At 36.6% G+C, this 22,023-nt stretch overlaps 5 protein-coding genes across 5 annotated transcripts in view; 1 reads left to right on the plus strand and 4 right to left on the minus strand.

The window, feature by feature from the left end:
- Positions 1 to 1,919: 1,919 nt before the first annotated feature.
- LOC18031668 (probable protein phosphatase 2C 51) lies at positions 1,920 to 5,034 on the minus strand. Its single transcript, XM_006422114.2, has 3 exons — positions 4,278 to 5,034; positions 2,766 to 2,871; positions 1,920 to 2,434 (listed from the first exon to the last, which is right to left on the minus strand). Exons 1-3 carry the CDS (start codon positions 4,974 to 4,976, stop codon positions 2,121 to 2,123), a joined length of 1,119 nt encoding a protein of 372 aa, XP_006422177.1. The 5' UTR covers positions 4,977 to 5,034; the 3' UTR covers positions 1,920 to 2,120.
- Positions 5,035 to 6,830: 1,796 nt separating this feature from the next.
- LOC18031538 (pentatricopeptide repeat-containing protein At3g49170, chloroplastic) lies at positions 6,831 to 9,489 on the minus strand. The gene has a single exon (XM_006422115.2). It carries the CDS (start codon positions 9,487 to 9,489, stop codon positions 6,904 to 6,906), a length of 2,586 nt encoding a protein of 861 aa, XP_006422178.1. The 3' UTR covers positions 6,831 to 6,903.
- Positions 9,490 to 11,176: 1,687 nt separating this feature from the next.
- On the minus strand, positions 11,177 to 13,687 carry LOC18032072 (RING-H2 finger protein ATL20). Its single transcript, XM_006422116.1, has 2 exons — positions 12,991 to 13,687; positions 11,177 to 11,652 (listed from the first exon to the last, which is right to left on the minus strand). The coding sequence occupies exons 1-2, from the start codon at positions 13,685 to 13,687 to the stop codon at positions 11,177 to 11,179; spliced, it is 1,173 nt and encodes a 390-aa protein (XP_006422179.1).
- A 2,243-nt stretch (positions 13,688 to 15,930) lies between these two features.
- Positions 15,931 to 17,806, plus strand: LOC18032004. The gene is made up of 3 exons (XM_006422117.2): positions 15,931 to 16,093; positions 16,992 to 17,149; positions 17,568 to 17,806. Exons 1-3 carry the CDS (start codon positions 16,036 to 16,038, stop codon positions 17,589 to 17,591), a joined length of 240 nt encoding a protein of 79 aa, XP_006422180.1. The 5' UTR covers positions 15,931 to 16,035; the 3' UTR covers positions 17,592 to 17,806.
- A 100-nt stretch (positions 17,807 to 17,906) lies between these two features.
- Positions 17,907 to 22,023, minus strand: part of LOC18031530 (glutamate synthase [NADH], amyloplastic) — a 12,925-nt gene continuing 8,808 nt past the window's right edge. Inside the window, exons 17-23 of the mRNA XM_006422122.2 lie at positions 20,990 to 22,015; positions 20,280 to 20,498; positions 19,934 to 20,202; positions 19,475 to 19,780; positions 19,057 to 19,324; positions 18,665 to 18,922; positions 17,907 to 18,571 (exon numbers count right to left, since the gene is read on the minus strand). Coding sequence (XP_006422185.2) covers positions 18,281 to 18,571; positions 18,665 to 18,922; positions 19,057 to 19,324; positions 19,475 to 19,780; positions 19,934 to 20,202; positions 20,280 to 20,498; positions 20,990 to 22,015 — 2,637 coding nt within the window. The 3' untranslated portion in view covers positions 17,907 to 18,280. The remainder of the gene's footprint in view (positions 18,572 to 18,664; positions 18,923 to 19,056; positions 19,325 to 19,474; positions 19,781 to 19,933; positions 20,203 to 20,279; positions 20,499 to 20,989; positions 22,016 to 22,023) is intronic.

Consider the following 22,023-nt stretch of genomic DNA (forward strand, 5'->3'; position numbering starts at 1 on the left):
TTCAATTTTTTTATGTGTTTTAGTATTTTAAAGGGAAAAAAAAAAACTCCAAAACTAATGAAAGAGAGAGGATTATAATGAGGGATTGATGATAGAGACTAATGATCATTTTTAAAAGTAAATCAGCAGTTAATTATTGTTAGTTGATAACATCCACTCAAACGTTTTACACGCGGCCCACCTACCCCTTCTCCATTTTCCCGTTTTACTTCAATCATTCAAATCGTTGCTTGCATATTAGATTTCCTTAAGTTCCATTGGATGTAACTTGAACAACTCAATTGTATGCATTAGATTTTAATCCAACCCATGAAAAAAAAAATTACAAAATGAGTAATTAGTGGGCCATAAACTAAAATGCCTTGTGCTTATTGACTGAACACACACACTTTACATTCTACAAAATATCATATGGTATCTAATAGGACATTGAATTCATACATTTATGATACAGCCTAAAGTTCTACCAAACATAGGTCATAAATAAAAAATTTAATGTCAACTAATAACAAGATCTAACCCCATGAATAGAGAGATATATGATTCCTATATATTTGCAGATGTATTTACCCCACATTTGTAACGCACCAACCCAGTCCTTTGCTCAATAGGTTAATATAGATGAAAAAAAGTAAAGCAACCCAGTCGTTAGGAGCCATGTCATTTCAGTACTTAAAACCTTTTTTTTTTTAATCTTCTTTTCTGAGAGTAAAGCAACTCCTAAACTTTCCACATTGTGAGTAATATTAAGTGCTAGAAGATGGAATATAAGTTCATATTTAATCGATATATAATTCAATATAGCTTGCGAAAGGAAAATGAAACACTCCGCATTCCATACAATAACGCGTTAGCTATATATTTCTACAAATGAAAACAAATTTGGCATTTGGAATCAAGTTCATAAATAGCATTATATATAACTTTATACGTGGCATCATTTTTACCTGTACATTGAGTTCTTAATAGTACATATTATATGTACGTTATGTTTCATGCGTATTATGCAAAAGAAAAATTACATATTTCATGCATGGTGACGTAGCTTATAACATGCAAAGTCAGCGTTTCCAATTACATTACTTCGGCTGTTGTTGACTTACATGTAGCGTTAAGTTACCAAAAGGTGGTCAATCGATACAAAAACGTCGTAATAAATGAAATAATTAGGAGATTATAGGTAGTAGTTATATTTGAATATATTATAAGTTACAGATGACGTAACTATTTCGACATTTCAATTATTAAGAAAATGTTATGTGCCCTTTCCTTGGTTGTTATAAATCCCTTATTTAGATAATTGACAATGATGTTCATGAAAATTGTCACATTGTAAATTTTAAAAAACTTCAGACTTTGAAAAACTTCAAACTTTGAAAAATAAACTTGAGTTTCGTTGCTAATATCGTCTTTACTAAGGTGTTAGCTAATGAAATTGGAAAGGGTTTGTTTATGTTAGATTTCACTGGAGTATGAATCTCAGCCACACATGTAAAGTGATAAATAATAAATAATAAATTATAATAAACTTTTTATTATTTATTATTTTATATGTGTGATTGAAATTCGTGCTTCACTGTAAGTGAACTCTAACATAACCATAGCCATAGCCAATTGGGAGCGGAAAAACATTTTTCCTTCTTATATAAAAGAGTAGTACCGGTCCAAGCCATCTGTACGACACCTCTAATTGACAAAAAATAACCTTACTATATATAAAACCAGGTTTCAATAGATTTTTTAGCAGTACCGATAGTCCAACCCGTTAATACAGGCCTACCATCCGCCAGGCCGGAAAACCCAATCTACAAGCCCATAAATTAAAAAGGCACAAATCACATGAAGAAACAAATAATTTATTCAGATTAATCAAGCAAGCTGTTAATATGAAGCTCCACTTTGTTCATTGGGCGAGGAAGAAAAAAAGAACAATTTAAAGTTGACCAAATGAATTAAATGTTACATACAACAAATCCCCCTTGAAAAGCTCGTCAATTCAACAGAGCTCCCGCCGCTCTCGGTTCATTTTCTGAATTGAAAACATGGTTTCTACCTAAACAAAACAATGGTTAAAATCTTCGAAACGAACTCTGTTGCTGTTTATTAAATTTTATGATGCACTAGGAATTAAACTTGGTAGGTTTATTTAGCTCAACTACTATGACGCTTATATTGTCACTGCTGCCCCGAGAGATGGCTAGCTCGACCAGCACTGCTGCTGCTCTGGCAGCGGGGTTTTGGTTCCCGGCGTCGACGGAGGATGCCCATTTTATCCGGCCGCTGAAACATCTCCTCACGACTTGGCATGCTGCTTCATTTGATACAACATCCCATAAGCCATCGCTAGCAAGTATGAGGAATTCATCGCGGTCGCTTCTTTCAGTCACCATCACATCTGGCTTTGATATCACAAATGGTTTCAAGTATTGATCGCCTACATGGTTCAAACTTACAAATACCACGTTATATTGACCGCACTAATAAGAACTTTTCTTAATAATTTTAAAAAATATATATATTCCATGAAATCAACCTCATCATAAAAACTTATGGGCCTAAAGTTAGCTCAAGAAGAATTAGCCGGTTATCCAAGCCAATTAATATACTTAAGATAACATCATGTATATGTACTCATCATGCTAATCATATTACTATCCAATTCATTAAATTGAGTGGTGAGTGATTTGTGTATAACTTTTCTTGATAGAATTTATTAAATTGATGTAATCTAAGATACTAGGCACAGGATGTATTTAATTACATACCTATAGATCTGGAGGTGGCAAGAACTCCTAAGATTCGGGGGCCGTTCCAGTTTATGACCCTTCCTCCAGCAGCTTCTACTCTTGTCAGTTCATCATGTCTGTCAGGCTTCGTACAAAAATCCATATCAATAAATAGTTAATATAACTATTAATTAATTGTGTCAATGGAACATACATACTATTAATTCTTTAATAATTGATAAATATTAAAGCTAATGTGAAGATGTTTGTATAGGCTTCAGCCCATAATCAAGTGAACTACTACGCATCAGCTCCAATGTTCCCCAAATTATGTACTTATCCATCCTTGGTGGCATGACTAACAGATCGGGTACGAGAAAGTATTGGTCAGGTACTCTCTCTCCCTCTCTCTCTCTCACTCTCTCTATATATATATATATATTCCAACCTGAATTTTAAAATGCAGAAAAATTTGTGAAAACACGTAAATCGTGCTGTTTAAACGCTTTAAGTTTTAAGCCTTTAAAACCCTACAACTTTTCCTTCACTTTAAGATTACAGACCGAATATATGTATATATGTATGTATTTATGCATACTATCATTTGCTAGATTCTTACTAAGTGTACTCTTTAATCATTACTACAATCTAATAAATAGAAGCGTACACTTGCATCCAAGATTTTCACCGTGCGGTACAAATATAAATAAAACATCTTCAAGATTCAAAGTGGCTGCGGAAAAGTGGATTAATTTGAAGAAAAGTTATATTGGACATGTGTAGCTAGAGGATGAAGTGAAGCTGAAATGTTGAAATTATGAATCAACCATGGCCGATCATAATGATGTATACAAAAATTGATGACATAATAGCAGGCCAGAGGATAGATCGAGGGCTCTTTGCTTTGTTTTGCTAAATCATTAAGAAGATCTGGATATTCTAAGGCTTGTTTGCTAGCTACCAGCCAAAGTCAAGCTGTCGTCAACAGTCCGTTGACAGCTAGAGCCTTTGGCAGTTTTGGCTAAAATGAAAGAAGGATATTAGAACAATGTTCATCCTTCAAAATCGATTTTTTTTTTCTTTTTTTATGCCCACCCTTCAAATTTATGCAGAGCCTCAGCGCAATCATGGGGAATACCTACTGTCTAATTAAGAATAAATTCCTTCACTTCCTCTCTCTGTCATATGCTTCAAGCTCTCAATGAGATCTAGTGTTAAATAATATTGGATGGAATGTTTCATGTTTATATAATTAATCTTGCCCCCCAAAACTTACAAATTCAAAGCATCACTTTGAATCTCCTCATTTCTTGACCCCCCATAAGCAAGGAGACAATTGCCATGTCTTCTTGTTCGTATTGGTATGCAATTATTAAAAGTTAATTAACTGAAGGAAAAAAAAAAACTCACTTTAACCAAAAACGATTCCACAAAAATTATAATTAATCCAAGAAGAACTTATTCTAATGAACTCACAACAACAAAAAGGAATTGAAGTAAATGTGTGTGCATATATATATATATAGAATTTAATTTATAATAATTAAGTACCTTATGATCAACGGACAATGGCACAACAACACCACCTCTAGAGAGCACGGCCCTAGAATCCCCACAATTGGCCACCACCAACTCCTCCTTTCCGACCACCGCCACCACCGCCGTGGACCCCACCATCTCCTCCCTTAACCTCCCTCTATTCACTTCCTCATCCATCTTCCCAAAACACCCCTCCATCACCCTCTCCCACTCAATATTCTTTTCGCCATATTCCTCTCCTGCTATCACCTCCACCAACACCTCGTGCATCCTCTCCTTGCACGCCTCCGCCACCCGGGCCCCACCGTGCCCATCATACACTCCGAAAAAATCATACTTCTTCTGATCATCATCATCATCGCCATCACCATCACCACCACCCCCACCCCCCATACACCCTAACTCAACTCTCACTGCATCTTCCATCTCCTTCCTCCTTCCGATGACAGACATTGTCCCGTGTGACAAGCACGTGACAGTATTAGTGCGTGCCTTCTTTTCTAAAACGTCGTAGTTTTCTGAAGAAGAGGACGACGACGAGGAGGAGGTCAGCGACAACGACAAAGACATCACCGTTTCTTTGTTTTTAGCACTCAGTCGCCAGATTTGCAGCCTTTTATTCCGGCGGGCTTTATTATTCTTTGTTCTGATAACACCCAGCTGGCGCATTTCTCTCCGGCAGCCGTTCTTGTCCTTCTTCACTAGCATCATTGCATGAATAAAAAAGTTAGAAGCTAACAAGTCATCGAGTCATCAACTTTTTTTGACATTAAAGTGAAAGCTTATTTATGAATTAAAATATCCGAGACTATAAAAAGCATTAAATCGCGGCCGTTGAATTGATCGTGGTCCATCTGGTGGTTGCCACATGGGCCTTTGTGAGCCACTGACTTGGATTTTTCAACGGGAGACGTGGACGGTTTGAAATCTGTCTGGAGACACGTGGAGCTCGGATTTGGGAGCCAGTGATTCGATTTCCACCCAATGCGTGGTTCTGGGGCCCAGGGCTCTTGATTGGGACTCTAGAATGTGAGTACGTGTCCTCTCTGTGCAGCTGCTTTTTGAGTTTTGGCTTTTTTGGTGTGTTTTTGAAAAAGATTTCACAAGGAATGTTCAGTTGTCATGTCGGGCGGACACGTGTCCGGAAATTGAGGTAGCGTGTAACGAACCTCGTCACTGACGTGCCGATATTTCGTGTTCGGTGTTGAGTTGTTAAATTTTTGTCTAAAGAAATATGTCAGATGAGATTTTAGATTTGGACACATTCGCAAAACTGATTGGCTAACCGAAAAATTATAAAAATGATAAAGACTATTTTACCCTGAACCAACCCTCATCAATCTAACTTTTTATTAACAAGACCGAAGCATTAAAAAATAAAATATATTAAAAATTATAACAAAAAGATTTTGTCTTTGACATTTCGTCTTGGGACTCCATTCCAAGATTGAAGCTTATGAGCATCTTTGATTGATTCACATATTTGAATTTTATATAAATTTAGTTCAACCGTTGTGATTACTTGATTATAAGAAAAATACAACATGACTACTCAATTTGATCATGGTTGGCTTTTTAAGAGATGTAAAAGAAAATGGTTTCATCATGCTTCATATTTTTCTTGCCTTCCCTCTTAATTCAATTTAATATTAATATCTATTTGATTTTACATTTCTCTTCATAATTTTTTTTGTTATATTTCTTAAGATATTTGTTACCTGTCTCAATTTATGTCAATTTATGTTACAAGGCACGAGTATCATAATATTAAGAAACTTTAAAAAAAAAAAAAAATCTTGTGTACGATAACAAAAAAAAAAAAAAAAATCTTTTGTATGATGAAGGCAAGTTGGCATTTTCCTTTGTTTAAAAAATAGTTGCTTGTCGTGATCAAACAATATCAAGAATAGTCATTGAACCATTGGCCATGAAATAAAATAAGCTCAAGCTTTTGTTTCAAAGGCAAACGGGCAAAGAAATTAAATATTTGGTATTCTGAAAGGCAACAAAGTCGGGCATTAAAAATGGATTTTCAGGAAGGAAACTAATTGTGACACGATAAGCAATCTAGGTACATGTGTCACTCACAGGATTTAACGAGATTGGAGCTGAGTTGAGAAGTGGAACTCTATGATTGGTTTGTTGGCTGATGTGTGGCAGTGACCCCATCTTAAGTTGCACGTGAATGCATGTGACAAATTACAGGAATTCAATAAACTTTTCATGACTTTTGGATGGTGAAAGTTTGCTTTGATGACTCGTATATATTTTGATCACAGAGAGGTTTTTTTTTTACAGTCAAAAAAGAACAGAGGAAAAGAATCCAAGAAAAACGGACAGCAGAACCACCACCAGTAAAGCTAGTGAATGTGTACATAACCAACTTTAATTTTTACACACAGAACAAAAGAAAGCATACAAATGAAATGATGCATCCTTAGCCTTACTGAACCAGCAGCAAACAAGACCTATTTATAATTGCATCAGCAGAACAAGCAATGGATGCTCTAAAATGGAAACAATGATAGTGTACAATTACTTAAAAAACTGATGACTAATCATAGCTACCAGTTATCTCCTACTTCTACAACAACTTGGGAGTGTTGTCCGCAGCATAAAAAATGAAATCGGAAGCATATCACCAGTAGTCATTGCAAGAGCATTTTCCATCCTTGATATGGTGAAATCGGTTTGAATCTCTCAAGACAATTTCACGCCCTGTAACCATAGAGATGTATTTGATAGCCGTGTGACAATCTCCACAAACACGGAGATTCTTGAACACCCGGATGGGTTTTGATTTTGATGTGCTAATAAGACCAAATGCAACAGCGATTTTCTCACTGTGTTGGAACAGATATTGCACCTTTTGTTCCTCCTCTAATTCGTGAAGAACAAAGTTGGTATCAGGGAGGTAGCCAAATTCCTTTATCTTTAAAGCCAATTGGTCGAGTTCAGCATAAATTTCCAGGGTTTTTGGGTGTGACGTTTCTCCCACATGGAACTTGTGTACCTTATTGTCCGCCTCTATCCAGCTACAGCCCGCTTCTTTAATCAAATTTCTCTCTTTCATTCTCTTTCTGATATTTGCCACATATTCCCAGTGGCCTGCAGAAGCATACAAGTTTGATAGTAAGATATGTGCTGCTGGATCTTGGGGATCCTGCTCAAGTATCATTTCTGCAGCATGTTTTCCCAGCTCTGTATCCCCATGGACTCGGCAAGCTCCAAGAAAAGTACGCCATACCAGAACATCAGCACTGAGAGGCATTGATCTGATAAACTCAAGGGCTTCTGTGAGGGACCCTGATCGACCCAATAAATCAACCATGCATGCATAATGCTCCATTCTTTGAACAATCCCATGCTCATCATACATTGACCTAAAGTGTTTCCATCCCTCAGAAATTAAACCTGCATGGCTACAAGCTGACAAAACAGCAATATAGGTGATACCATTTGGTTTTATACCATCTGCAAGCATTTTATAAAATATTTCCAAAGCTCTTGCTGCAAATCCATGTTTTGCAAAACCAGTAATCATTGAAGTCCAAGATATAACATTCCTATCTTCCATCTCCTTAAAAACTTGGAAAGCAGCTTCTACGTTTGCGCACCTAGAATACATGGATATCAAAGCATTATAAATGCAGTGATTTGATTCAAACCCTGATTTTATTATCCGGGCATGGATTTGCTCACCCTTACCAATTGCACCAATACTTGAAGCTCCACTCAAGAGACTAGCAAAGGTGTAAGCACTAGTCCCAACCCCTGTATCTTCAATTTCATGAAGAAGTTCAAAGGCCTTTTCAGAATTCAAATTCTTGGCATACGCATCAACCATCGTATTGTAAGAAACCAAGTTCTTCTCAAATAAAGATTCAAAAGCCTTCCGAGCATCTTCCATCCTCCCAGACCTAGCATACATGCTGATAAGAGAATTTCCCACACAATCGTCCAAAGCACGGCCCCTTTTCACGGCATGGGTGTAAACCTGCTCTGCTACGCTTGAATCCAAAAGATTTCCACATGCTTTTAGTACACTAGCAAATGTGAAATGATTTGGCGCCACTTGACCCTGTATCATGTCAGAAAACAGTTTCACAGCCTCCTTATCACGCCCTCCACTTTGGACATACCCTGTAATAATTGCAGTCCAAGACATAACATTATGATCCAGCATCCTATCAAACACCTTCCTGGAATCATCCACAGAACCATCCACTGTACACTTTGCATACATATCCACCAAACTACAACCAACACAAACATCCAAAGCCAATCCCGTCCTTATAGCCCACGAATGTAACTGCTTCCCTGAAGTAAACAACTCTAACTCAGAACAAGCTGAAACAACCCCACTCAGTGTAAACCTATCTGGTAGAAACCCACTTAATATCATATCCAAAAACAACCTGATAGCATCTCTTGGACAACCCAATTGTGTACATCTCGTTATCATCAAAGTCCATCCAACAGTATTTTTCTCGGTCATTTTATCAAACACCTTATATGCTGACTCCAAATCAACACTGCCCTTCACAAACATATCAATCAACGCACACCCAACACACACATCGCTATCGAAATAACCACATTTTAGCAGAAATCCATAAATTATGTGCCCTATTGCAACATTCTCTGTGTTCGAACAAGCCCTGATGACAGCCGAAAAGCAATACTCATTTGGGCAAAACCCCAATTCAAGCATTTCAACAAACATATGAATTGCGTCAACTTGTTTACCACGATTTACATAAGAAGAAATCATTGAACTCCAAGAAACTATGTCTCGTTTATTCCCCATTGATTTAAATATCTTATTGGCTTCATTCAAGTCACCGCATTTCGAATACAAGCTAATTAAAGAGTTCAAGATAACTGAGTTCGGCTCGAGTTTCGACCGAGTCAAGAGGGAGTGAACAAGTTTGCCGAGGTGAAAGTTGCGTGACCGGATGCAGGATTTGAGGAGAAGGGAATACGTGTCGAGATCCGGGTGGTTGCCTTTTTGTGTCATGAGATCGAGGGTGAAGATTGCCTTCTGGACACGGCCTTCATTGAGGTGGTAGATCAGGCGGTTGCTGAGAGGTTCTGAAGTGGTGGGTTGGGCGATGAACGGTGGTGATGACGACGGAGGAAGGTTTTGGCGGGAAGGGTTTGAGGGTTTGAAAGAAGAAAGTGGAGGGATTTTGGCGGGAGCGGGAAGAGAGAGCGTCATCATCTTTAACGGCTAACTGGCTGTGGTTTCCATTCTGTTTATATATATTTTTTTTTTTTAAGATAAGGGGTGAGCAAGCTCAAATAAATAAATAATAATGCTCAATTATAATTTTTAAGAAAATAATAAAGGAACTAAAAGAAGAATAAAGGACGACAGAAATGCAGCGCTCATTGCTGTTTCTCCGTTTTTTTAGTCTTCTTTTAGTTTTGCGTGGGCCCATAATAAATAATAAAATAAAGAATTAATTGTATGGAAAACAGGTATAAATTCAGTTTTTTATCTCCTCCCTCCCTAGTTAGATTTTCCAGTCCTTAGTTTACTCCCCTCCTTCGTTCTTCCCTTTCCGTTCATTTGGAAGGAAGAGGAAATCAATCCCCCGCAATTGGTCATCTCCATTTCTACAAAATAATTAACATTTGTATTAAGAAACTTATATAACATTTTTGTCCAGTAACGAAAATTCCTAACAATTTAAATATATAAAACACATCCACAAATTTTTATAATTTATTCCATTATATCCGGCAATTTAAATTATAAAATCCTAACAACTTAAATATATAAAACACATCTGGAAATTGTTATAATTTATTCCATTATTTTCAGCAATTTAAATTAAAAAAAATCCTAACATATATAAAACACATTTAGAAATTGTTATAATTTATTCCATTATTTCCAGCCATTTAAATTAAGAAAAATCCTAACATATATAAAACACATTCAGAAATTGTTATAATTTATTCCATTATTTCCAGCCATTTAAATTAAGAAAAAATCCTAACATATATAAAACACATTCAAAAATAATTATAATTTATTCCATTATTACCACCCATTTAAATTAAAAAAATCATAACAATTCATAACAATTTAAATATATAAAAAGAAAAAATCTATGAATTTTTACAATTTAAGTTAAATATTCTAACCATTTAAATATATAGAACACAACAAAAGTTTTATTTGAATGTAATGAGAGTCACCAACTTACCAATTAATCAGTACCAATTTTATCAAGTTGCCTCTGTTTGCAGATCCAGATCTAACTTCTTCCTTGTGATAAGCGAGATACAAAGAGAGAACTGATTTTTCCTTGTTAAATGCAGATGACTCACGTTAAATGAGAGGTGAGAGATGGAGAGAGAGAGGACAACAAGAAAAATTAATTGTAAAAAAGTGTTGCTATTGTCATCTCTTTTCGTTACTTTTGTGATTTCCTTTTCATTATTTTAATATTTTCTTCTGATTATTTTTATTTTTTAAATAAAAAAAGTAACAGATAAATGATGATGAATGGAGTTGAAGCAACAGACAAAGAGACCCACGTTTCTGTCGTCCAAGAGTTCAAATAGCAGAATTCTAATTTTTACTCTCTTATTATCCTTAAGAATCAAATTCGGATTTTGATAGTTAGCTCATGCTAGTTAGCTCTTGTTACAACTGCATTGCAACCAATCTGACCACACCCTTAGAACTATTTTATTTGTATAGTTAGCTCATGCTGGTTTATTATTTTTTAATTCATTAAGGAACTTAATTAGAAAATTTTTATATTTTGTACTGCGGAAAAAATACACAACAGCTAATAATAAAAAGCATTTTTTTGCACACTCTACGCTGATCACAACCAAAAATCATTATATACAAATTTATAATTGGAGGCCTAAGCAACTGGAGCCGAAAATCATGCATGATCATCATCATCATCATCCGCAGCAGCAGCAGCAGCAGGTAGTGGCGGCAATCTGGCAGGAGAATTTCTACAGACAGGACAAGTAGCATTCAAGCGAAGCCATTCATCAACGCAATCTGCATGGAAGCAGTGGGTGCACTCCGGTATTGTCTTGAGTGTCTCCTTGGGCTTGTACTCCGCCAAGCAAATAGGGCAGGTGTTGTCATCGGGCTTCGGCAGTCGCCGGCTCTCTCCGAGGACTATTTTCGGGTACGACTCGATTGTCGGGCCATCGAGGCCGGCGATGACTGTGGGCTGCGGGGCAACTGTGGGGTTGAATTCCGGGAAATTATAGTTGCTGCGGCGTCTTCTTCTTGTGTCGGGGGAGTTGAGCTTGGCACAGATGATGCATGCAAGCCCTAGTAAGCATAACATTGTTGGCACTCCTGCTCCCACCATTATTGCAATCCGTGCAGCCTTTGGAATTTCTGCGAGTTGATTGAATTTAGTTAATTTTTAGTAACAATTCTTCTGTTTGGTGATGATTAGAAACACTACTACTAAGTGGTGATTACGTCTGTATGTTTATGTTCTTGCAACTGTTGCAGCCACTTGTGAATAACCATCAAGTATTTTGTGGAACATGAAAGCTTGTCAGGTTCGAATGGCATCAAGCCTCAAGCTAGCTATTTGCGGTGGAAAATCTTCTTATGCTTAATATTTAAGGTATTGACTAAAATCAATCAAGCCGTTGGCTCGGCGGTTTCATGTCAAGGTCAACTTAACCGAAAGCCATGATTAGAGTCTGGAAAGCATATATTGAACCCACTCAAAAGAAATAATAATGATCGCTCCAAATCTCTTTGTTGATCGTCCATATTTTGATAATTTTGGAGTTATATTATAATATTAGTCAGCCCTTATCTTCAATAAGGCCAATCACTTGCCTTATATATAACAATAATAATAATAATAATAATAATTTTAATCAAGGAAAAAGCACTGAAAAATCCGCACACAAGGCTGGCTCAAAGTCAATACAGATTAAAATTAAGTTGCTGACTATTTCAATATTGATCACAGTTTAACTACTTAAATATTTGCAGTACATAAATTACTAAAATAAAAATCTTAAGCCATAATCAAATTAAGTCTAATGAATTCCTTAAAATGTTAAATCAATCTTAGTCCTAATGCTTATTATTTTAGTATGCACATATACTGTTTCTTCAACCCTTTACTTTGTCAGATTGCGAAGTACTTCGAAATTTTTATATGGGGTTGACAAAGACCGAAGAACACATCTTAATCTGCATTCTCTAAACTCAAACTTGGCATGTATTAAAAAAGATGAATAAAAAAATTAATTAACCCTATTTTATTATACTACAATATAACTGTTGTACGGCACAACGCCCTCACTCTCTGATAAACTCTAATTTTTTGTTACGACTGCAAGTTTTGTCCTGCTGACTTTTAAGTTTTCTGTAATTAATACACAAATTATCATAATTAAATCAGCGTAATGAAAACTTAAAAACCCAACTATGAAAAACTTGAAGTTTCCAACAGAGAGACTGAGGGCACATTGTATCAAAGTTTCATAACTTTGATCTTATATTTTGCTCGGAAGATAGAAAAGGCCGGCCTAACTTTTATTTAACCTAAAGAAACGATCTACAACCCAACTTAATTCCCACAAAAAGAAAGAAGAAATGCCTTCTGTCAACACTAATTATTTTTAGTACTAAATGACGAATCAAGCAATTAGAAGAAAATTGAAAAGTGCATTAAGAAAGTTAATTAGTTAATGGAAGAATTATTACCTCTATGATGTAAAGATAAGCAACCAATTTCGGTGCTGGAATTGTTCTTGAACCCACAGCGCCCCCCTCCCTTCTCACAGTCTCCACACTGGGGTTCATCCCACGTGAGCCTGAGATTATCACTCAGGTCCGAAGACACCACCTGGTCATAAAATGGCCAATCAACAGGAACCTGAACCCTCGCGACAAAGCGACACGATGACGATTGTATAAAGTTATTGACAACTCTAGTCGATGAAGTAGCAAAGATTGTAAAATTTGCACCACTCAAGCAACCAATCGGATTCAAACGGTACTGCAAGTAACTCGAAGAGCAATTAAAGAATGTGAATTGTTGATTGTAAAGAGCTTTGAATGGAGAGCCTGAGAGGTTAAGTGAGAGAATCTTTTGCGGGAGGCAGTTGCTTTGGTCGTTGATCCAAATTTGTTGTGCGTCATAGTCTATAGCTTGGAGGGAAAATTTTCCTGACGGGAGTTCAAGAATTGTTTGGCTTGAACTACTGTCACAGGATACATTGAAGCCTGGATAGCCACAGGATTCCGGCTGCCGGGTTGTGATCCGAAAGGGGAACCGAATCCAGGGCTCGTCGCGGCGACAGCTGACGGAGCTGCAGTTTTGTATGGTGGTGGTTGCTGTGAAGAATGAGAGGGACGAAGAGATGACGACGATGATGAAGGAGAGCTTGAAAATGTGCATTTTGGTAAAGAGAATATTAGTGCTCTTGGATTGATGCGTTAAGAGTATTATTAATTAAAGTTCAAAGCGTGACATTGGAATTTTATATTACAAGGTTTACTTAATGAAAAATTTTTGATGAGGTCATGAGTTTGTTGACCTTTAATATATGAAAGGCCACAATGCACCGTGCAAGATGGCTTCACTTTGGTGTCATTTTGCTAATGGGAAGAAGGCAAATGTGATGTGAACGATTCACTTGTTTACATAATCCTATTTTAATTAACTTTGGTGTCTTTTGCCCTTTCGAGATGATTTTATTTCATCTATATTGGGGATATGAAATGTTTCTTGTAATTATTATATAAGCAAAAACAAAAGACAACACTTCCAAAACTTTTATGTGATAGAAATGGAATGTCAAATCCGTTATATCAATTCTCATGTGAATAAATTCGACCTCCAAGTCTCTTATATCAATACCACTCTCTTCTATCTTTCTCTATTTGTTGTCAAATGTGATTTTTATTAAGCCAATTTAAAATATATATGTATATAATATTTCTAACATTTATTGGATTAATGAATTTAAGCCTAAAGTTTTTACTAATATCAATTCTAAACTTGTAACTATGCGCCCAATCTTATTATTCAATGCAGTGTCTGTTCTAATATCAATTGATATAATTTTATATGTAGAATTAACATAGTGAAAACATAATAAAATAGTGAAACATAAAATTTTAGATAATTCCGTGGGAAAATAGAAGTTTTGTTGATCAAAAGATCATTAAACATGTAAGATAATATTTTTGTTAAACTAATAAATTCAAACTCCAAGTTTCTTATATCAATACCACTCTCTTCTATCTTTCTCTATTTATTGTCAAATATAGTTTTAATTGAACCAATTTAAAATATATCTATATAATATTTCTAACATATATTGGAATAATGGATTTAAGCTTAATGTCTTTACTAATATCGATTCCAAACTCTGTAATGATTCTTCCAATCTTATTATTCAATGCAGTATCTGTTGTCTTACCAATTGATAGAATTTTATTTGTAGAATCAACATAGCGAAAACATAATAAAATAGTGAAACATAAAATTTTAGAGAATTCCGTGGGAAAACAAAAGTTTTGTTGATCAAAAAGATAATTAAACATATAAGATAATATTTTTGTTAAATTAATAAATTATGTAAGAAAGACTATCCTACTTGAAAAAAAAAAGGACTTAATAGCATAACAATCCAGATGTGACTAACAATAAATCTGAGTTGACTAACTAATGGAGGCTTCCTAAATAACTAAACCTTAATTTTTTTTTCCCGCATGAAGAATTCATCGCAGCTTATATGCGAGTTTATGCAGTTTACAGTAAACACCCTTGTAAATCAGTAATTTTATCCCAAAATTAAGACGCAGCAATCTAAAATGTTTGATAAGAGGGGTATTTTAGCACTTTCTCATACCAAATTGAGGTAGAATTGCACAACTTAAGATAGAGTGGGCTTTTTTTTTTCTCTACCAATACCCACTAAATTACTCAAAATTCCATTTTTTAATAAAAAATTATAGTACTAAAATGCTCCTAATATAAATTACTGTTATAGATAAAGCATATGTTTATATTAAAAAAAATTACTCAACTTTCGTCTTGAAACTATTTGTAAATATACTTTATATCCACTCATTTTTCTTTGAATTTTTCTTCATCACCCCCTTTAATCACAAGAAGATCCAACAAAGTTGTTAAATGTTTAGGTTAACAGCTTCTCTTCAATTTCACTAAGAAATTTTCCCCATGCTAAAATGGGCCATTGTTAATTGCTTAAGTTCTACTGTTTAGCATGATTATAAAACATTGTTCATCAATTGTTGCTTTCCTAAATTTTATTCTAACAGTGCATTTAAAATACATGGAGAATTAAGGAGAAAAAAATAAAGCGACTAAAGTCGATGAAGTATTTGATTTGTACATGTCCTTAACATTAAATTAAAAGGAGAAAGAATTTGAGAAAGGGCTGTAGAGAAGTAGAAAGAGCCACTTAAAAGAATTGGAGAAGGAAAGAGGCTGCAGAATTCTGAAAATTGAGTTATTGCCAAGGGCATATTAGGCATTAAGATGAGTTTTATTATTTTTATTTTTTTTACTTGAAATATGAGTTTATATAATATTAAAATTTAGTGAGTGGGTAGAGGGGTTTAAATAGTCATTCTCTTTAAACAGCCGAGCGTAGTAATGCAAAATGCTAACAAATAATTTTATTTTATCTTTTGCGATTTTTCTTTCCTTTTAGAGACAGAGCTGAGCTGATCAGAAAGCAAAGAAAGAGCAAGTTCAAGTGAGAAGCAAAAACGATGAGGCGAATTCCGCGAATTAAGTTCCCACAGAGACACCCCAAATCATCAGCCTCAGGTAAATTTTTCTCTTTGTTTCTTAGTTTTAATCTTTATTACTTCTTTTATGAAATTGTATATAAATTTATATGATTGCCTTTGACATTTTGCTTCCTTGTTGCTTGCGCTTGCTGGGTTCCAAATGTTCTTTGTATTAAGTCATGGCTTTGCCTGCTTAAATTTTGCTCTTTGATTGGAATAATTGGTGGGTTTTCCAATTTGGTTGAAAATTTTGATCTTTAATAGAATTTGGACTTCGTATGTTGAAATTTAGTGGAATGATCTTCAGTTTGACTCATTTTTGTGTCTGAAAGTATTTTGAGCTTTTTGAATTGAACGAAATGCCTTGAGTTACAGATGCTGGATTTAGTATACAGTTGGTTGTTGTGAATCTATTTAGTGTTGAGGACACTGTTATCGAAAGATAGTTATAATATATGAAGTTTCAATGAGGAAAAGAATAAGATTAGTGGGGAGGGTCCCATTAATGTGGGAATAGGGCAAAGACTGCTACCATAGAGAAGGAACTCGAACATGAACATACTTTGCATATGTATATCAGTATGAGACATTAATAATTGGTTCTTGAAACGACATTTCTTCTTAGATGGCTTAATTCCAATTCCTCAGACAGAGAGGAGGATTTTGAATCTATGTTTATCCTGAAGATTTGATTTCTTGAAATTGCTTTGTGTACATTGTATCCCAAACAAGGAAACACGAATAAGTTGAGATAGCTGGTTTCATCCAGATAACACAGATTTTGACAATCTTGAAAGTTAAGAGTGAAAGTTGTGTATCTGTCACAATTTTATAAGGTTGAACTCTATTTATTTCTTGTTTTATATTCTCCGTTCTGGATAAATCATGTTTCATATTCATAATCATCTTAAAGAATCTTGATTGTCTATGAATAGGCTCTGTTTCACAAACCCAATCTGCATCAAATCAAAATCTCAGTGCTAGATCAAGCTCAGATGTCCCAGCAGCACCTGCAAACACTGCTGTAGGAGGAAAAGCTTCTCTTCAGCCAAAACGTACACCTGTTTCTAACAGGGAGATAGAGGCTATAATGGTAAGAATATAATTTATTTTTCCAACTTTACTAGAACTTAAGAGTTCATAGCTTTTGTGTTGTTTGAAGTAAGCTGCTTGCCGAAGCTTTAGAATATTTCATGAAGGGCTTTTCCAAGCCATGCTTTCAAAGTGTAAGTGAGTCCATGAGGCCAATTTGCAATCTATGATAACCAGAATTTCAGTTAGCCTCCGTTACATGTGATTGTCTATACGCCTTTCCAAAGAACTTGAAACTTTCTAGGAAAGATTTTATTTGATGTATATAAGGTTTCGAAACACCCAATGTGCATGACTTTGTGCAAACCACAATGCAATCTAAGTGCGCTGTTTATTTGTGTGTGTGCGCTTTTTCCCTAGTTTCTTTTCTGATATTTCTGTGTGCGCGCTTTTTTTAATTTTTTATTGATCTTATGCAGATGGGATTCACTGAAGAAGCTTGATGTGCAAACCAGAGTTGGAGGTGGAAGCATCACTTATGCAATCTAATAGTTTTCTTTGCTGATATTTGTATTTGATGATTTCATGGGGTGATAGATGAAAGAACCTCCTTAATTCCACCTAGCTTATTGTGGGTTATTGAAATAATTTTTGCTTCTAATTTCTTGGATTGATAAAAAGATGGGGACCGGCAGAAATATTTAAGGTCTTTTAAAAACTTGCAATACAGTTTAGCCTTAGCAGCTTCTACATGAATTCGTGACCTGAATTATTCAGAATTGGAATAAAGATTTTGGCAACCTTGAGAAGAGAGAAGAGCTCCTAAATAAAATACCATATTTTCTTTCCCAATCAATAATTAAAAAGAGAACTGTACAATGTTCCGTCATAATTAACCAAACTCATAACCAACCAAAGCGCCGCAAAACTATAAACAAGAAAGAACGCCAAGTTTTACTTTAACCTAAAAGGCTAAAAAAACCTATATTGAATCGCCCAATGCCTGCCTTCTCGCTTTCTGCTCAAGCTAAACCTCGCAAGTCCCTCACCTCAGCCATGTCTCACTAGATACCAACAGACTTCATCATTTAACTAGCAGAATCCATGGGGTTCTGGAACAAACTTTTGTGTATTGTGTACCGGTTCTGTTTCTTTTTAACCACTGTATGAGAAAGAAAATAATTGGGATCACCTAAGTCATGACAATGTGTTGCTGCTTCTTGTTCAAGTCTTGCGGCCTCTTGGTGAAGCCTTGTTGCATCTTGACAAAATCCTCCTCTTGGCTGTCGCTAGAAGAGCTGAGGTAATTGTCCACTTGAGCAGCAGCTTGGCGGCCCTCTGAGATTGCCCATACCACAAGAGACTGGCCACGCCGGCAATCCCCAGCTGCAAAGACACCATCCACACTGGTTGCAAAGCGACCGTATTCTGCCTTGAAATTTGATCGGTTGTCTCGCTCCAGTCCCAACTTTTCTGCCACCGTCTGGGGGGAAGAAAATCATCAAATATGAGAAATACTTTCAATGGTTTTAGTACGAAGAAAGTGTAATCAATAGAAGAAATTTAGAATACTTACCGCTTCAGGGCCAAGGAATCCCATGGCCAGAAGGACTAGGTCGGCCCCAATTATTTCCTCAGAGCCTTCAACCTCTTTGAATTGAAACTTCCCACTAGTATCCTTCTCCCAATGCACACGTACTATCTCTAGTCCTTTCACAACCCCATTTTCATCTCCAATAAACCGCTTTGTCAATACCTCATATGACCTTGGGTCTTTGCCGAATTTGGCAGCAACTTCCTGGTGTCCATAGTCTACACGGAATACACGAGGCCACTGCCAACCCAAAAGGAGATGATAATAAGTACATAAGAGTAAAGACATGTAAACAAGGTGCACAAGTGTGATATTCCCTTGCTCAGTACACTATACCCTGACAGAAGATGGGACAGCATTAGAAAACATAGTACCTGAGGCCAAGGGTTGCCAGGAGCCCTAGTTTGTGGAGGCTGAGGGAGAAGCTCTAGATTTACGATGCTACTACAACCATGACGAATAGATGTACCTATACAGTCCGTACCAGTATCTCCTCCACCAATAACAACTACTTTCTTCCCCTTGGCAGAAATGTAGCTATCATCCTCGAGATTGCTATCTAGCAAGCTTTTGGTATTTGAATGAAGGAACTCCATTGCAAAATGGATGCCTGACAAATCCCTTCCGGGTACAGGAAGATCCCTGGAACAAAAAATAACCATGTTTAGATAGTCATTCACTTAATTAATTAGTTCTAATGATGCTGACTAACATAACTAAAAACAGATAGACAACGCAACAATAAGAAATTAGTTATCGACCATCTACGACATCCTTTTATCTGTAGCCTACCTAGGTTTTGTGGAGCCTACTGCTAATACAATAGCATCATTCTCCTCCCGAAGCTGATCAAGAGAGTACATAGGATCAATTCCAACATTAGCATTCACCACAAACTTGACACCTTCCTCGGCCATAAGGTTAACCCGCCTTTGCACTACATCTACTTTGTCAGCCTTCATGTTGGGAACACCATACATCATAAGCCCACCAATTCGATCTGCACGCTCATAGACAGTCACCAAATGGCCCATTTTGTTTAGCTGATCAGCTGCAGCCAACCCAGCCGGTCCACTTCCAACTATTGCAACTCTTTTCCTGTGATTACAACACCATAAAGGATGGTCTCAGAGGAAGAATAAACTATGAACATAAATAGCTGGCAAAGTTAAATAAAAAGGGAACATTTCAGTCGAGAAACTGATTGAATAGAATTAGTCAAAGATAGCTTGGGGAAAGAAAAGGACATACCCAGTTCTCCTTGGAGGTGGGCGGGGCACCATCCACCCCTCTTCAAAGGCCTTATCTATAATGGCACATTCAATATTCTTGATAGATACAGGATTCTCAATAATGCCTAGTACACAAGAACCTTCGCAAGGAGCAGGACAAACTCGGCCAGTAAACTCTGGGAAGTTATTTGTCTCAAGAAGCCGATCTAGTGCTTCACGCCACCTATTTTGGTACACCAACTCATTGAATTCTGGTATTTTGTTGCCAAGAGGACACCCAGAGTTCTCCTGCAATAGTTATGTGAATGGTATTTAGTTTAGGTAAAAGTTTGAATAAAGAGAACCTAAAATGGTGCAATACATACCTGATGGCAGAAAGGAGTACCGCAATCCATACAGCGGGCTGACTGCGTCTTCAGAAGAGGGCCAGGTTTTGATTCCTCCATAACTTCCTTCCAATCATTCATACGAATGTTAGGATCCCTATATTGAACACCCTCACGCTCATAAGCAATAAAACCTCGATGCTTAACAGCATCAGCAACTCGACTAGGCCTCTTGGTTGGTTCAACTTGTTCTGCCTCCTGTAAATTTCCACATTCGCGCTAAGATTAGACACATGCGCAAACTAATACAAGCCACCATTAGGCTAATTCAAACATCAACAGACACCACTTTTTACCACAAAAACTATGTGTTGGTTAATTCCTAATCTCAACCTGGAAACAAATACATCAGCTCTCAAAAGGTTTAAAACCGTTATTTGTTGACAATAATTACACAACAATTTAAAGGATAGAGATTTTCCTTTAAAAATTGCTTTTAAAATAATTTATCTACCCTTTCTTTTTTGGAAAAAAAATAGATTAGAAATATAAGAAAATAAAGATGGGGAGAGAATTAAGGGTAGAAATGGACTAAAAAATGCAAGTGTTAAGGACTACTACTACCATGCACAAGCTTCTTGAGATAATGAAAAGGAGAGAAGTATAAAATGCAAAGGCCAAAACCCGATATTCTCTTGTTATTATCGGTGAGGTAAGAACAAATGTGAAGATTCAGTTTTAGGTCTTACCTGATTTGATTTCTCATTCAAAGATGCAATTGCCATCTTCTTGAGCTCCTCAAAGGCATCTTTCTCCTTGAAGTCTGCCTCATCAGGCTCCTCAGCATCTTTAACAGCATCTTCCGCTGCCTCTTGGGCAGCTGCTACTTTCATGCTTGCAAGAACACGTTTGTAATCCCTAGGGAAAACCTTTATAAATTTAGGCAAAAGATTCTCGAAGTCAGCAAGTACTTCTTTGGCCAACTGGCTGTTTGTGTAACGCTGATGTTGCTGTATCATCATTCTCAGAGTTATAATATCCTCTTCTTCTTCAACCTTATCAAGATCAACAAGCTCAGGATTGCATCGAGATCTAAATTTTCCATCCACATCAAGAACATAAGCTATACCACCACTCATACCAGCTGCAAAATTCCTTCCAGTTTTGCCGAGCACAACAACCGTCCCGCCTGTCATGTATTCACATCCATGATCACCAACACCTTCTACAACAGCCCTTGCCCCTGAATTACGGACACAGAATCTTTCTGCTGCCATGCCATTAAAATATGCCTCTCCGCTTGTAGCCCCATAGAGAGCCACATTACCGATGACTATGTTTACCTTTGGATCAAAAAGACTTCCCTTTGGAGGATACGCAACAATCTTGCCACCTGATAAGCCTTTACCAACATAATCATTGCTGTCACCTTCAAGCTCCAACAAGATGCCAGGGCAAAGGAAAGCTCCAACGCTCTGTCCTGCACTTCCAGTAAGTTTTATGTGAATGGTATCCGCAGGAAGACCCACCAAGTGGTAACGCTTAGTCACTTCATGGCTAAGCATTGTCCCAACAGCACGGTTCACATTGCAGACAGGTGTTTCAATGTACACGGGAAGAGCTTTCTCCAAGGCAGCCTTGGACAGTTTGATAAGCTTTTGGTCCAAAGCCATGTCCAAGCCATGATCCTGTTTTTGGACACAATACTGAGCAGCTTCAGGCCGTAAGTCAGCAGCAGGTCTAAGTAACAGGGAGAGATCAATATTCTCCAGCTTCTCATTGG

Source organism: Citrus clementina, unplaced genomic scaffold, assembly GCF_000493195.1.
Source record: "Citrus clementina cultivar Clemenules unplaced genomic scaffold, Citrus_clementina_v1.0 scaffold_9, whole genome shotgun sequence".
Classification (NCBI taxonomy): domain Eukaryota; kingdom Viridiplantae; phylum Streptophyta; class Magnoliopsida; order Sapindales; family Rutaceae; genus Citrus; species Citrus x clementina.

What these genes read in the sequence shown, in the direction of transcription:
- LOC18031538 (XM_006422115.2), bottom strand. Translation starts at nt 9,489, where the DNA reads ATGATGACGCTCTCTCTTCCCGCTCCCGCCAAAATCCCTCCACTTTCT.
- LOC18032004 (XM_006422117.2), top strand. Translation starts at nt 16,036, where the DNA reads ATGAGGCGAATTCCGCGAATTAAGTTCCCACAGAGACACCCCAAATCA. An exon ending in CCCCAAATCATCAGCCTCAG is followed by an intron (nt 16,094 to 16,991) that starts GTAAATTTTTCT and finishes GTCTATGAATAG; the next exon opens with GCTCTGTTTCACAAACCCAA. An exon ending in GGGAGATAGAGGCTATAATG is followed by an intron (nt 17,150 to 17,567) that starts GTAAGAATATAA and finishes GATCTTATGCAG; the next exon opens with ATGGGATTCACTGAAGAAGC.
- LOC18031668 (XM_006422114.2), bottom strand. Translation starts at nt 4,976, where the DNA reads ATGATGCTAGTGAAGAAGGACAAGAACGGCTGCCGGAGAGAAATGCGC. An exon ending in CATTGTCCGTTGATCATAAG is followed by an intron (nt 2,872 to 4,277) that starts GTACTTAATTAT and finishes TTTTGTACGAAG; the next exon opens with CCTGACAGACATGATGAACT. An exon ending in TGCCACCTCCAGATCTATAG is followed by an intron (nt 2,435 to 2,765) that starts GTATGTAATTAA and finishes TGAACCATGTAG; the next exon opens with GCGATCAATACTTGAAACCA.
- LOC18032072 (XM_006422116.1), bottom strand. Translation starts at nt 13,687, where the DNA reads ATGCACATTTTCAAGCTCTCCTTCATCATCGTCGTCATCTCTTCGTCC. An exon ending in CTTATCTTTACATCATAGAG is followed by an intron (nt 11,653 to 12,990) that starts GTAATAATTCTT and finishes ATCAACTCGCAG; the next exon opens with AAATTCCAAAGGCTGCACGG.